Here is a 16,710-nt window from a genome sequence, read left to right as displayed (position 1 = left end):
ATAAAAATCTGTACAGCTCATGTGATGTCACCCTTGGGAACAGTGTGTTTTTAGCAGTCTGCCTAAACTGTGAAGGCAGCAGATTCTCTTTCTGAAAAATTACAGTGTGGGTACAGTAAGTGTGTATTTTTTTTTCTTAAATAATAAATACTGTAAGGTATGAGCTGGCCTTGAATTATATAATAAAATGAAACTAAAGACAGAGAACCCCAGGGCTTTAGCATGCATAGTCCATGACCTGCATAGGAAATGGCTCAGGCTTGATACCTGACTTCAGAAACTGCTCAGAATAAGCAGGATGGAGCTTCATTTTTGAGTCTGGTGTTACACTTTCTAAAAAGCAGCTGATTCCATGTTCTGCTCTCCCTACCCAAACTTTCTGCCTGAACTGTTTCTTCATTTTATACAAGTCTTTGTGGATTTTCATTTCCCAATGTCCCTGTGCCTCTCCCTCCCTTGCCACAAGGTTATTCATATGATAAGTATAAAATCAGATTCCTCTTTGTTTATCCTTCTGGATGATGGCATTTGATGTCCATGATGATAAGGGATTAAGGTGAGAGGCACATTGCCTGGGAATTGGGACAGTCTTGGGAAATGGCAGTGGTGCATTCAAACCCATCAGGACAAAGGTGAGCAAAGGGCTCGGCTTTCTTATAGCTAAGACAAGAGCATTGGGAAATACTGTTGCACAAAACACGATTGCAGCTCCCTTCTTCAGTGTTTAATAGTGAAAGTAATTAATTGGTATGTGCTAGACTCTGCTGTCCCAGTGGGTGAAGTGTCTAAGTACACCTGGCAGATTTGGCCCCTCTGGGGACCTAAGAAGGCTTTGACACCTGTGACAGCTCCTTTATACTGCAGTTCTTAGCACCTATTGTCCTTCTGTCTTAATCTTTTTGGTGCCAGTTCACCCACAGCTGGTAGGTCTTGGACTCGTGTACAAGGTCTGGACATCACAACACCCCCAGGGGCTCCACACAAAGACTGGAGGTGCTGGAAGCTGTCGAAGAAACAAACGAGTTGGTTTCTGAAGTGATAATGTGTTTTTTCCCTTTGAGCGTTGCAGGTACAGAGTAGTACTTAATGCTTTGTAAGCTTAGTCTCAGCAATTCACAAGCTTGAGGCCCAGGATGGAGAAAACTATTCCCTAAATAATCTTTAAAATAAATGCTCTCTCTAGCTTCTGATAATTTTTTGGCATTGTCTCTGCTCCTGTGAGATAGAGCAGGGGATAGACCAGGCCAAAGCCCAATTTTCTCCTACACCAGGGACTTCCTTCCTTATTAATTTCCAGTGAAAAGCTTAATGTCTGGGCCATAAATCTCATCATTCCTTGTTCTTTATCTGTGATATGGGTGCACACGCAAGGGGAAAGACTGAGCCAGATGTAACAGATGTAAAACATTCCGTGTCTGGATCATGGTGCTGATTAGCTGGCAACAGAACTCAGACTCTAAGTGGGAGCCTGTACTGGGACTGGGAAACATTCCAGAGAAAGCGCTGCATGACCCAAGAGCTCCTTTTGGGTTCTGCAGAGCATGGGAGCCATCTGGTGCTGGAAGCCTGAACTTGAACGGGAGCTGGGCTTGTCAGTCCTCACTCTCTGGCTACATAATTCCTTGAGGAATGACTCTGGTGTCCATAATTCTGTAGGTGGCATTGACTCTCATATTTTGTACTTGATATTTTTTTAATTCGTACTTGAAAATGCCATGCTTTGGGGACTATAAGAATGTCTTCAAACATTCTGTCTTAGCAATGCAAGGCACATAGCAGATCTGTAATTAATTAAAATAAAATACAGGAAGTTCCATGGAGATAGATAGACCATGTGATTTCTTAAAGTTTAGAAAATCTGGGAGTCATGATTAAACCAAGAATACATTATTTCAGCACTTGCTGTTCTCTGCTTATCCATCTGCGCTCAATGGTTATAACCCATGATTAAAACATGTTCAAGAGAATTAATAATGCTTCTGACATATTATAAAGCTAAATTTGTTACTCTTTGTAACAAATTAAAGACCAATGAATAAAGCATCATGGAAAAATCTCAGGAATAGATCAGTGTCAGGTTTGGACATTGACCCATAAATGAGGCATAATTCCAGAGACTGATAAAAGAGAGAAAACGAGTATGGGGTAGCTGAACTGACAAGGACTAAAGCTGCACTGAACTGTGTGTAAAACAGCGTGAGATCGTCTGTGACCATCTCATAACTTACAAAACACAAGGTGCAATTGTACAGACCTCCTTAGCTCTGGCACTTCTCCAGGTTCTCCAATGTCACTCAACTTTTTGCGATGCTTTTATAGCAGGTACAGACTCTGCTGGCCCAGCTTCAGCTACCAACGTGTGAGCTGGCAACCCAGCCCTTGTCTTCATAACCAAGGCAGATCTGAAGTCCTCAAAGAGTGGAACATTTGGAACTATCACATTATTTACCCCCAGAAGCATTTCTTTGCTGGAAGAGCAAATTGCTATGCCTGCAACAGGAAAAACGAAACAAATAAACTCTCTGTTGGGTCAACAGAGCATGAAGAAATGTAATTTCATTTTGCTGAGAGGACTGGAGAATGAGAACCCTCAAGTAGTGACTTGTTGCAGAGATGTGAACCAGCTCACCTGTCACCAGCATTCATTAACATGGTGACAACACGGAATATTCAGCCCACTGTCTTCTTCCTACTCACAGTTTGCCTGGCAGAAAGTAAACGTGTACTAACCTCTTTCCACAGTCATGTGCATGGATGTTACAAAGGCAAGGTGGTTGCACAACAACTCAACATTTTACAATTCCTAGGCATTGCATGGCCAGCTGTTTTGCTATGCAATGGCAATTATCTGTGGCATCTGTGTTTAGCAAGAGTGGGTCTCTCCTAATAAACAATATAACAATTACAGCAATATAACCATTGAGCTCAGATTTTTCTTTGGTTTTGGATATCCATGGAAATTATTTGGCAGGTTCCATGGTATTTACATCCTTTCTCCCCAAAAGCCAGGTAAGCTGAATATAATCAGATGCTGCTCACAAAGGAATTTATAGAATACAATACAGAGGATATTCAGTTACTTTTGAGCAGTTCTCCCTCACTTCCTCTCTGTTGCAGTCTCTGGTACCTCCTGGTACCCATCTCGAGCAGTGTGTGAGCTGTCCCAACCTACCTGTCCCCCATCTCCCTTTAAAATCAGGTTTCCAACCTACCTGATTCTATGGTATTTAACTAGGACTGTGTCATTCAGTCACTGCAGAATAAGAATAGAAACAAGGGTAAGAAAATTACTGCAAAGAGCTCATAATTTAGGAATTGCCTCACATATAAACATATGTGAGTGCATTTAAACGTAGAAATTTGGGTTATTATTATTCATATAAATTATATCCATAGCCCTCCTATCATCCACAGGACCAGTAATTTCATTATAGAAATTTTCCTTTAGATTTAAACACAAATGCAAAGCTACTTTTTGTCTGTACAGACACTGATGGTGATTACTGCTCACTCCCTGAAGAGTGGCAATACCACTCTGCAGAGGTATTGCCATGCTGATTTGGGGGATACTAGGTGGGCATGCATGTGCACATGGCTAATTACACATTGCATGTGGTTTTTACTTACTCATTTAGAATGGTTTTTGTTATGATGGGTTTTTATTCTTTGACATATGAAGAGAACAAAAATTTTTACAATGCAAAAGAGAACATCGAAGCAATCTTGCAAACATCTAAACATCAGATTCTTAAGTAACAGCAAGTAAAAATCAGAATTCAGCAGACCATGCTAATGTCATAAGTTCTTGCCTTGATTCTAATGGACAGATAGCTAGTAAATAGTTTATTGAATCACTTAATTCAATCACACTCTTTCTAAATACCAGTGCACTGTATGCAAGAGAATTGTTTAATAGCCTTTTATAAAGTCTACAGCATGGTTCATTATTGTACTTGATGATGGGAAAGAGAAAATACCATATCCAAAAAATCCCAGTGCACTGTGAAAGCCTTTGTCCACGTGGTGCCAGGTCACGCGTACGTTGTTGTCCTCTAAGCGTTTCTTGTACAACAGCCCATCGTCCCTGAGCACATCGTGCTCACAGGTGACAATGCAGGTGTCAGGCAGGCCACAGATAACAGCATCCTCTGCCAGCAGCGGGGAGAACCAGGGCTCAAACAGCTCTTGCACTTCTCCATGGACGTGAGGTGAAAACAAAGCGGGGAGTGGTGGTTTATAGCGCAGTTTAAACGCGTCTGGAATAAGATCTGGATTTATCCATTTCCTATATTTCAAATTTATATCCTCAGGAACATGAGAACCAGCCAGAACTGGTTCCTTCAGGGAGCAATCCTTATTCAGGTATTTGAGAATGAAATGGACTGTGCGCTCCCGGGTCAGGAAGGCAACGGCAGCGTTTTTCTGGTGAGATGGCAGATTGAAGTTCAGTGCTTGGAGAAATGGATAGATCAGCACCTGGGCACGGATCTTTGGCAGATCTGTCCTGTGCCCCAGTTCTTGGCACACACTGGTGGTGAATGTGCCCCCTACACTGTCCCCACAAACAATAACCCGAGCAGGATCCACTCCATGGGTCTCTGCAGTCTTCAGGAAGTGCACGGTAGCAGCGAGACATTCCAGAGTCTGGGCTGGATACTTGTGCTCAGGTGCTAAATGATACCTGAGAGGTAGAAAAGGCAGCTGGTGTTACACATTCTGAGTGTCTCATCTGAAATACATGCTGTGAAAAAGACACATGCCATGCAAAAACTCCCCCAAACCAAAATTAATTACATCATTAATTATATCTAGTTTAAAGTTTTTACATGCTGAAGCAAACCAGAACAACTTTTCCTGCCTTTCCTTCTCAAAACCAATTCCTCTCAATAATAAAATCCCTTAATAATAAACTTTTTCATGGAAGAATTTGTCGGAAATTAAGGTTTTTTCATATCATCACATATTTTCCATGATGAAAACATCTTTATAGGAAGCAGTGGTCCATGCTGGTTTTAAAATAGACTAAATTATAGACTCATTATTTACTCTTTAAAATCCCCCCAGATGATTTAAATATTCCCCTCAAATATTAAAATCTGATATTTGGCTTATAATTTCTTACTGTCAAACAAAGGTAATGATTTCTGTGATTTACAATGAACAAACCTGTGGCTCTAACCCTGGCTCAGGTATTTCCATTGCCATTCCACAGCACACGCTTGCTCCTACATAACAGCAGTGTGGGGAGGACAGCACTGGAGTTCAGCTTCTTCTCTTATACTCAAAGAAATGCAATTCAGGGGTGTGTGGGAAGCAGGGGGAAAGCTGCAGAGTTCTCTAATTCTGGGATTAGCACTGGTTGGATCTCACTTACCCAACAGACACAACCACCGAATCAGATTTTCTGGCTATGTACCGGCATATTCTTTCATGACTCCCTGAAGAACAAACATTGTTGATGTAATTAACATCTTAGAAAATTTCAGTCAGTATTATCCCTTTTTTTTAATGACATATTACCACAACAGCTTGTCGGCCCCTTGCCTATTTAGTGAGTACCCAAATTTTCTTTAGGATAAATGTAATCTAGACTTTTGGTCATCAGGACTTGCTGTGTAGTTCATACATTTACAGAGATCATTAATCTGTGTGGAAAAGAAGGAATTATTGTGATTATTACTATTAGAGAATGGCCAGTGGTTTTTAAACTGAGAGAGAATAGAATTTGTTTGCATGTAAGGAACACATTTTTATTATGAGGGTTGTGAGGCCCTGGCACAGATTGCCCAGAGAAGCTGTGGCTGCCCCATCCCTGGAATTGTCCAAGGCCAGGTGTGAGGGGGCTTGGAGCAACCTGGGATAGTGGAAGGTGTCCCTGCCATGGCAGGGGGTGGAAGAAGATTGTATTTAAGGTCACTTCCACCCAAACTATTTTATAATCCTAATGGTTCTATGATAAAGAGTGCTATATCCTGTACAAAATTATTTAAATATGAAATAAGTGCAGATTAGATAGTTTAAAAAGTTAAAAACAAGCACTAAGTGCTTTCTGTCTCCAGTCTATCCAACTAAACTTCAGTCAATTCTTAGGGTCAGGAGTTTTTAAAAACAGGCAGTTCACAAAGCTAAAGAGTCACATTTTCTCTTTCACTTCCTTACTGATGCTCCCGAAAATGCCACATCCTCCATGGATGAAGATGACTCCTCTCCGTTTGCTTGCAGATGGTTCTCTGGGAAGGTAAATCCTTACGGGGACCCCATCAAAAAGCAGATCCTTAATGAGGAGCTGGGAATCCCAGCACGGCGGGAGCCCGTCCGTGATCAGCCTGATAAGTGTGTGCTCCTCCATGATACACAAGTGGTTTAAGATCTTTGCCTGGATTGATAGAACAGGAAAATGAGAAATTACTATAGGGAATACAAGTCCTCCCGCTTCGTAAAGACTTCAAGCTACTTTTTCCTACACTGTCTTTAGCATAATTGGGTTGGTTATTTGCTAGTTTTTAGGATTCCCACAAATAACTGCCAAATTAAGAACAAGAAAATTTACATCTTCGTGATTGCAGGGAGAATGTTGTAATACTTGTTCCATTAAATGTCTTATATAAATACCTTCTAGTTCCTGTGATCTGGATTTACCACAAGTAACAACAGGCATTTGCTCAGGTGTGGAAGCTGGGAGGCCTGAGGCTCCTTTCTTAGTGAGTGAATAGAAAGAGGCATTTCTTGGGGATGGCTCCAATCCTGGGTGTGTTAAATCATGCTCTGGAGGTGTCTGTTCATCTCCATGATAAACTGTACTGCAGATGCTTCAGTTAAAATATTTAAGGATAGGTGAGAAGAAAATGTCCCTCTCATGAGAGGATTATCATGCTGGGGGAGAAAAACACAGGCCAGTCTGGGCAAGACTGGGTGGCTTAACAGTGCTGGGTCATCTCCTGGCCATGGGGTCAGTGAGAACAGGCTGTAAGAAAATCATTGTGTCTGGAATCATTACTGAGGAGCTGCTGGCCCAAGCGAGGGACTGATGAAAATGGTCCTGAATCTTATCTCCTCCTCCATTGTGAAACTACTGCCTTTTCCAAGATCTCACAGCTACTCATAAATGACTCTGCAGTCAGTTTTTACATCAAATCAGCAAAAAACCAGATCTTCTGAAGGCAGGGAAGGTTTGTTAAATGGCCTTATCCAAGCCAGTCAACTGCTGATAATTAAGATCGTCTAAAGATCACACTGAAATCCTCCTTTGAACACATGTAATGGATGTATTTCCTGCTAGAACAACATTTCCTTTCCTATTACATGGTGACTTAAATATCCTTCTGAGCTACTGCAATTCATTCTTCTGGAATGATGACAGTCATCACAAGCCATTTGTGAATTGTATTGTTGTTCTTTTCTAAGCCACAGAAGTCTCTGTATCAATTCTTTACAAACTGAAGACCAGCTCTGCTCGTGTAAATTGGTTTTTTTCAACCTGTATATCACAGATTCTTTCTTCCTAATAGTCTGCACCACTCTGGAATAAACAAGTTGGATGAGGAGTAATAAAAGAAATCACCATGAGCCATGGAAGAGGGAGAAAATCAGTTAGAAACAAAGATGGGAATCCAGAGATAATCATATGGGGACCAGATTTTTACTTTAAAATAATTACAAAATCACATACCAAAAGCAACAAAACCCACTCAGTTTGAGCTTTATGGACTTCAGGACTACATCAGACACTCTTTTTGCCAGTCACACTGAAGTGTGCATTTCCAACCACAGTAATTATCATCAAAGCTTCATATCACAGTGCAATATGCACAGTCAGTCCGAACACAGATCTGTCTGAGTAGTTTAAAACAAAAGCCAGGAGGCTTCCTCTCATCTCTTCCATTTGGCATGGCCATTGATCTCTTCATGGCAGGGGATGTGGACAGAGGCAGCAGGAGCAGCATTTGTTACCTTCTGGTAGAAGGTCCACACTTACCTGGTGCTGCAGCTTTTCTAAGGCATGGCAGGTAAGGTGGAAGAAAAGAGGAAAAGACTGTCCTGTATTGTGGAAAAAGAGGTTTTTACAGGAGCATACAGTACAGGCACATCACTGGCACAGTGGTGGCACAGCTTGGTGGCACAGGAAGAGCAGCATTCATCAGGATGAGCAGGATTAAGTTAATTGTCACACGTGTCATACACTTAATTATGCACTTAATAAGAAACCTATGAAGCCTCTACTGTGAGGGCTGCTCCTCTGAGCACAAACATAAACCAGAAATTCACCCAAAGTACCAGCAGATGCCTAAAGGCTTTTGAAAGAAAAATAGGTGAGTGGATTCAATGCATAGCAAGTGGTGAAATGAATCTTTAAATCTTTAAAATCAGAAAAAGGATGCTGAACTTTAGGTGACATACTATCAATGAAGAGAGCATGTGCACTTATTCCATAACAGACACTTAAAAGCTGTGAAAATGGGTTAAAAGTATCACCTTAAAGAATCTTTTCATGCACAAAGTAGGGAAATCAGAGAATTTAATAACATTGTCCTATTATAATATTACTGTCATGTTACATTTATATATAACATAACACAAAGAGCAGTGTGAGAGATGCAAGGACAGCAGCCTCTTCTTTCATGGCAGACAAGGCAGAAAAATACCAGTGGAGAATCAGGGACAGCCACTGGATCTGGTGAATGCTGCTGTGTGAGTTCAAGCAACCCACCTAAGTCTTTAATATATTGTAATGGCCCAAATCACCTCTCAGGATGTGGGCCTAAGTTCCTGTGTTCTTTCTGTATAACTGGGGATTAGAGAATTGAGGTGAGCTTCATACAAACATCAAAGAAACCACTCTGATTTTCCTGCAGGCTTTCTTTTGACGTGTTACGTGCCAGACATGACAGGGCTTAGGCTGCTCCTACATACTCCTGTTGCCTCCTTTGAAAGCTTTTTGGGCAAAAGCTGTTTCTTTCTGTGATGGCAAAGCCCACAGCACAGAGAGTCTGGCTTACAGGCACTTAGATAATAAGTAATAACAGGCCTAAACCTGCTTTGGCAGGAGGTTCAATTAGATGACTTCTGGAGGTATCTTCCAACCTACCTGATTCTATGATATTTAACTAGGACTGTGTAATTCAGTCACTGCAGAATAAGAACAGAAACAAGGGTAAGAAAATTACTGCAAAGAGCTCATAATTTAGGAAATTGCCTCACATATATCAGAGTCCATTTAAACATAGAAATTTGGGTTATTATTATGCATATAAATTATATCCACAGCCCTCCTGTCATCCACAGGACCAGTAATTTCATTATAGAAATATACAAGTGCATCATAAGAATGGATATCTCAGTATTAAAAGAACTCACCTCATCCTGGGTGTTGTACATATGGAAATAGAAACCAAATCAGCCTTTGGCCTTTAAATCTGGGTTTCTGTGTGCTTCACATTTCATGTAGTTGCAGTATTTAGATGTATATCTTCAAACTCAAGTCTTTCCTTTCCTGAAAATCCCAGTATCCCAGAGCAAGGTAAACTCACCAGAATTTCCATCAGAGTGTACATACGGTGATAAAGGCGGAGCTTTGCTGGCTGGTCAACATCAGGAGGAATCTCTCCCTTGAAGAAATTATGATCAGTTGCAATTAAAACCAGCAATACAAAAGCAACTAAAATTCCCGCTATTAAAACCAGAATATAATAGGATTCCATTGTTGTTTGATGGAAATAATTAGACACTGTTTGATATGATTCTGTCAGTATTTATATCCTCCAGACTGATTGCACGGAGAATTCATTTGCATAACAAATTCCCCGTGCCCTTCTCCCTCAGGCAGGGCTGGAAGCCTGCAAACATCCGGCTGTGACAACTGGCATGATTCAAGCTCATACACAGCAGTCACTTCCAGGAAACACCATTCTTTTGTATATTCCAAAGCTGCAAATGGGCCTTATTTTTTATCTGCTTTCTGGGTCTGAAAAGGTGTGGGGGATGTCTTGCAAGTGTACCAGTGAGTGCCTACAAGCCTTTGGAAGCGTGGTCCTGCTGGGCTCCAGTCTCCATGGTCAGGAACTGTAGTGGTTCTGCTCTTGGAATATGTCTGAAGGACGATTCCAAGGCTTTTTGCTTAGTGCTGATCTTTTCCCCTGCTCACTTGCTGAGGCAGACAGCTGCCAGAACAGTTAGAACAGGCATTCTGAACTCAGTCTCAAGGAATTTTGCTTTTGGAAATCCACATAGACCTGTCAGTTATTTGCCAGCCTGAGCATGCAGCAAGGAGCTCTGGGGTCACCAGTGGTGCACTGCCAGCACGGGAACTTCTCCTTGACTTGGAGGATTTTGGCCCTAACCCTCTGTGCTGATTCTTTCTAAAGAAAAGATTTTGATATCTTTACAGCTCCATATTTTGCTGTGTTTCTCAAGACGACTCTGTGTTACCCATGGTTATAATTCAGGTGTGATCAGAGCATATGGTGTCCTTGGTATCCTTCCATATGGAATCCTTGCACCAAAGGAGGTGATGACAGTGCAGGAATGAGTCACCAAGTGTAACTGTGTATTTCTGTCCACCTTGTGACTGGACAAAACATGTTTGGGTAACATTAGAAAGCAAACAACCATTAGCTCAGCTTGACATAAGCAATACAACCTGTGCTTACCCTCTGAACACTGAAACATTTCTTTACCCCCCTAATCTCCCAATACTCCATTTAAAAACCCTTATAAAATCTTATAATCGTGGCCATAGAAGAGAAGTATTCCTTTTTATGAGCCACAGGATTCTGCATTTGGCTAACCAGCCTGCAGTGTATTCCCTCAGAGATCTTCACTGTAAAAAGGTGAGTCCTTTCTACATTTTCTTACACACTTTAAAAAAGCAGACAAAATACATCTGCTTAGAAAAATTCCATTTATACAAAACATGCATTACAGCAGAGAGCAAGAAACTTCAGCGTGAATTAGTCAGTGGAGTAAAATAATATTTAGCTGTGTGGAATGAGTAAACAAGATGAGTCATAGGAGATAAAGTACTGGATGATGAGTGACCAGACTGGATTCTTAAGAGAATAGGCCTAATCCTTCACTTCAGGGGAGGTCAGCAAGTACAGAGGATTGAATGATGTGGGTTAAAATTAGATAGATAGATAGATAGATAGATAGATAGATAGATAGATAGATAGATAGATAGATAGATAGATAGACAGAAAAAGAAAAAGTGTTAAGGATAAGATTATTAAATCCATATAAGTAATAACATGGAATTCTCAGCTTAACTCAGCGGGCCTGGACCTTGTGATCACAGTAATCTTTCCAATTCTGATGCAAATGAACTGACTAAGCTGGGGAATAATTGATCTCTCCAATCACTGAGGTGCAGGACACTTCACTGAGCCCCTCCCAACCCTACTCCATCCAGACCTGTGGGGGTACACTAACCTGAGTGATTTTTAAAAAACAAAACAGCATAAACTAAAGCAAAAAATAAAGCTACTTTTATATTCTAAGAGGTAATACCTAGGTTGGAGTTTATTGATTTCAGTGTGAGCTTACCTGTCCTAGTCTCCAGTCAAAATTGTTTGCATTTGACACCACCATTCTCTTCCTAACATTCCTCTTCTTTTTGACTTCCTTTGTAAAACTGTCAGGTTTGAAGAAACTTCAGACAGTCAGAGGCTCTGAATTATTTCACCTCAGTACATATTAGTAAACCTCTCACTCTGAAAAGAAGCTACAGCAGCATGTAAGGAATTCTTTTTAAAAGACATTGTTAGAAGGAAGGCAGGGAATATTTATCCTGAGATTTCCTTCCTAAGCTAGTTTACAAGTTTCCAGTGCAAACTTGTTACAGGCATTAGCTTGCTCTTCAGATTTTGTCAAAATCAATGTCATGTTGGTTTAGTAGGATTTCAAGACTTTTCTCTAATTTTAAGAGTCTTAAAGACATAATTCTTCTGTTTCCCCAGTTCCTTTTATGTCTTAGCAGTTTTGGCAGGGCTGAGGAGTTAGTCATAAGGAATGGGTAAATATTGACTGGCCTAAAAGTGAGTAAAGGCACTGAAGAGAAGGTGAGTCAATCGGGTTGATAAGCATGGCCACTCCATTCCTGTTCACATGTGGTGTTTTTGCATTGTTCTCTCCTGAAGCAGCCTCAGATATTGAGAGATCTGGCTTCTAATCACAGATAGGTCAAGAAAACCAAGGGCAGTTAGTACAAATGACAATTCTAACAGGTATGAAAACAACTCAGCAAGGGGAACAAGTGCCACATAGGTGATGTTGCATCCCTTTGAATTCCAGAGAGCCCCTATGTGCACTGTGAAAACTTCTGCTTATAAAGACAATTATTTCTACATTTCCTGAGTCTAGAAGGAGATGCCACCTAGAATTTAGAATTACTCTGTAAGACATTTTTATCTCTTTACTCATGACTCTGCTTTATGTAAGACTCTGGGAAAGCCCTAAGACATCAGAATGCAGCTTTTTGTAACAGGCCTGACACGGAGTCTTTGCTGTCAGGCTGGAAGTTAACCAGAAACCCGGTTTTGAGCTTAGACCATGGCAGAACTCCATTCAGAAGGCAACACTATCAGACACTTAATAGCATATAGAAGGACAGTGTGAAATCACAGAACCACTGGGACACATTTCAAATGGAAAGTGAACACAAGGGAAGAATGAAATCAAGAAGCACAAAAAGTTAGCTCTTGATTTATCCAAATCTGACAGCAGTACTTCATCTAACAAAAACCAGATCAGCTTGGCAAAAGGTTTGCCTTTTTTAAAGGAGGTTTAAGTTTTATTCTGTGATCATGATAGATTGTCCATGATTAAGAACCTTGAACTGGTATAAAAAAATGGCATTACTTGACACGCTAGTCACAGAGCCTTTCCACTGTGGAACTGCTGCTGTGTGTTCCCAGGTTTGTTCTGTATCTATTTGAGTGAGGGTTTTTAAGTTGAAAACACAGAATTGTTAGTCCAAATGGCTTCCAGATGTGCCTCAAGCATAGTTTTAATTTCCAGCTCATTTTCCTTTCAAAAGTTCTTGCAGTTCAGCAACCTCAGTTGTACAGCCTTCCAAGGCGGTAGGAAAATAGCTACAAAGGCTCTTTTAACACATTTCTGCCTATAAATACATGCCTATTATAAATAAATTTATAAATATAAATTTCTGCCTATAAATACAGGTATAATATGAACTGTGAGTGTTCAGACACTGCCTGAGCCCCATCATAGATCCAGGTAACATCACTCTGCAAAAATGGGGCTCTGTCATGTAAGTGAAGTGCATACAGAGTGTATCAACCTGCTTTGGAGCTAAATGTGCTTTTCACTGCTGTTTTTTCCTTCAAGACACCGCAATTCAGAAAAAATCAGTTTCTGTGACTCTTATTTGGAATATGAGTAAATCTACACTAAATACAGACCAAAAGCTGCACAAGTACAAACCCAGAAATCTAAACCAACAAATGGAAGCCAAAACTGGCTGGAGTTACCACTGAAACACATAGAACCATAGATATCCCAAGCTGGAACACATCCATAAGGATCATCAAAGTCCAACTCTTGTTTTTGTAGGTTTGTACAATGTAGTATGTATTAATTTCCACTGCTTCAAGGTAAATCTAAAGCAGTAAAGAACTAAAATAGTTCATACTTTAATGAAATTTGAAGAGCAGTTTAGGAAAATGTTATATATCTAGAACTGTCTCCTAGCTCCCAATCCAAATTTGGTAGCAACTTTGTACATAGGTCAAAATCATAATGAATTAAAAAATCACTTCAAACACATCTTTAGATTATTATTCAATTGGGAAATAGATACAGGAAATAAATGCTCACAAGATTATTCCATTCCCCCTGGCTTCAAAGGACCTGCAAATGTTTTACATTAATAATGAATTTTCTTTAAAATCTAAACAAGTTAACTGTGCAATGTTGATGAGTTTTCTGTTTTAAATGTCTGTGGTGCTTCAAGCATAAAGAGACTGAACTCAGGAATCAAAAAACCAAATATACTTCGATGGAGTTCATATCCTTTCATTTTCAACACTGCTCCTTATTTCCGTCCCAGAAAGTTGTTATATTTGTTCCCAGTCCAGACACTGAGTCATTCCTGTTTAAGCCAGACTCTGGGTTCTCTGGGTAATTTCTCCCTCCCCTCCAGAGCTGTTGGACTAAGAGGGAAATTGTAATGCCAGGTGCCTCCTTGAGCTGCATTTCTAGAGGTATTACTGTAAAAACACACCGAGGTGCTAAAGGCTGCCAAGAGGCAATGGAAATTCTCTGGTTGTTTCAGACACAGCTGAGTTAGGGAACACTCCCTGATCCTCACAGTGTGCACAGACAGTTTCCAGTTCGGATGCTTCATCTTCTCTTTAAACCCTCTCTCCTGACACTTTGTGATTATGCAGTGACAGTCATATGGCTTATTTCATATGAGGGAACCTGGCAGTTAAAGGTAAAAATTGTGCAAGTTTCTCTTCTCAATTTTATTTCCTTTTTGCTTTCCCTTAAAACTTTTGTGGAACTTTTAACAGAACTGAAATTCAAGGATTTATGTATTTTTCTTGTTTTTTATTTAAAAAATCCATGTGTGATATAGCTGTTGAATGTGGGAGACACCAGAAACTTGACTGCCCTTCAAAAAACCCCTGAACACTCTGTTCCCACATGGCCACTTTGAATGCCTGCTTTCAAAAATACCTCTTTGATTCCAAAGGAGAAAAGTGGGTTAATTTTTAAAGGGATTCAGCATCCAAACTCCTCTCTCTCTCTCACAGATGCTTAAATTCAAACGTCCATTGAGGTGGTGTTTTAGTAACTGGAGATGTGAAGTTTGAGAATGTGTTTAAGTGCAATTTTCCCTTAATTCCAGTGTTTACCTCTAGATGGCTTCCCAGGATAGTGCATCTGGCTCCAGACCCGAGTGAACCCGTGGACTGCATTAATTTTGATGAATCCTAGTGATACCTACAGATATAAACCCGAATTTCTCTCCAGTCCAGCAATGAAGACAACACTGTGAGTTTGATATCCTTGAGATCTTTTGATATCCTCAAAGCTTTGCGTTTTAGGTTATTTCTGATTGCTGCCACAGCTCCTGGCTGGGCATGAATGTGCAGTTACAGCCTCCTCAGAAAAGCCTAATCTGTACAACTGAAATTGTAACTTTCCTGTCTAATGCTTGACAGTGCAAACAGCCAGGGACCTGGGGGACCTGCTTTTATACACTTTGCCCTTTTCCCTATTATAACAGCTTGAAGTGCTGTGGAGACCTTCTGGGTATGCCCTAATCACCAGACAAAAAAGAACTCATGGAAAAAAACACCCTTTTTTGAAGGGTGAGTCTCCCTCTGTCCTTCAGAGCCTGACTTTTTCACTGCCCACTGCTAAATCCCCAGTTCTCAGCAATGCAAGCATCTTCCAGCATGGAAAATACACGAAGTGTCACGTTATCCAGAGAAGCACTGGTGCAGTGGTATTAGATATTGATGATTATCAGCTAGGCTGGGTTCAGCTGGCAAGCTAAGCAAGCAGCTCTGCCCTGCACACACCAGCTGATCTCGGGCACGCAGCTCCCTGGCAAAGCTCCGTGTGGCACAGATGAACTCTGCCTTAGCCCGGATTCCTCCTGGAGCTGCTCTTCCCTGGTCAGACCAGGGCACCTTTTCTGGTGCATGCAGGGAGCAGGCAGGGGCTGCCTGGCTCGCTGCAGAGAGGCCAGGATGGCATGAGCCCAGCGTGGCATGAGCCCGGGGTGGCCTGAGCCCGGCGTGGCATGAGCCAGGCGTGGCATGAGCCCGGCGTGGCATGAACCCAGGGTGACATGAGCCCAGCGTGGCATGAGCCCAGGGTGACATGAGCCCAGTGTGGCATGAGCCCGGCGTGGCATGAGCCAGGCGTGGCATGAGCCAGGCGTGGCATGAGCCCAGTGTGGCATGCGCCCGGCGTGACATGAGCCCGGCGTGGCATGAGCCCGGCGTGGCATGAGCCAGGCGTGGCATGAGCCCAGTGTGGCATGAGCCAGGCGTGGCATGAGCCCGGCGTGGCATGAGCCAGGCGTGGCATGCAGTGAGCCCAGGGCAGCACAAGAGAGCTCAAGGCAACACGGAGCAAGCCCAGTGTGGTATGCAGCTAGCCCAGCGTGGCATGCAACAAGCCCAACATGGCATGAGCCCAGCATGCCCACAGCAAGCCCAGTGTGCCCACAGTTTGCCCCCCATGCCTGCAGGTGGCCCAGGGTACCTGCAGGATGCCCAGCGTGCTCACAGCATGCCCAGTGTGCCCACAGCTGGCCCATGGTTCACCCAAAGTGCCCACAGCAAGCTCAGCGTGCCTCCAGCTGGCCCAGGGTGCCCGCAGGTGGCCCAGGGTGGCCCCAGCAAGTCCAGGGTGCCCATAGGTGGCCAAGGGTGCCCGCAGGTGGCCCCAGCAAGCCCAGGGTGTCCGCAGCAAGCCCGGGTGCCCGCAGCAAGCCCGGGGTGGCAGAAGGTGGCCAAGGGTGGCCGCAGCGAGCCTGGGGTGCCCGCAGGTGGCCCACAGTGCCCGCAGCAAGCCAGGCTGCCTGCAGGTGGCCCGGGGTGCCCGCAGCGAGCCCGGGTGCCCGCAGGTGGCCCGGGGTGCCCGCAGCGAGCCCGGGTGCCCGCAGGTGGCCCGGGGTGCCCGCAGCGAGCCCGGGTGCCCGCAGCGAGCCCGGGTGCCCGCAGGTGGCCCGGGGTG

At 42.6% G+C, this 16,710-nt stretch overlaps 1 protein-coding gene across 1 annotated transcript; it reads right to left on the bottom strand.

Moving 5' to 3' along the window:
* Positions 1 to 3,873: 3,873 nt before the first annotated feature.
* On the bottom strand, positions 3,874 to 9,698 carry LOC134560934 (arylacetamide deacetylase-like 4). The gene is made up of 4 exons (XM_063417397.1): positions 9,528 to 9,698; positions 6,160 to 6,376; positions 5,375 to 5,438; positions 3,874 to 4,681 (listed from the first exon to the last, which is right to left on the bottom strand). The coding sequence occupies exons 1-4, from the start codon at positions 9,696 to 9,698 to the stop codon at positions 3,910 to 3,912; spliced, it is 1,224 nt and encodes a 407-aa protein (XP_063273467.1). The 3' UTR covers positions 3,874 to 3,909.
* Between the last annotated feature and the right edge of the window lie 7,012 nt (positions 9,699 to 16,710).

This window comes from Prinia subflava, chromosome 21, assembly GCF_021018805.1.
Source record: "Prinia subflava isolate CZ2003 ecotype Zambia chromosome 21, Cam_Psub_1.2, whole genome shotgun sequence".
In the NCBI taxonomy this organism is placed as follows: Eukaryota; Metazoa; Chordata; class Aves; order Passeriformes; family Cisticolidae; genus Prinia; species Prinia subflava.
This window is presented reverse-complemented; position numbering and strand designations above follow the sequence as displayed.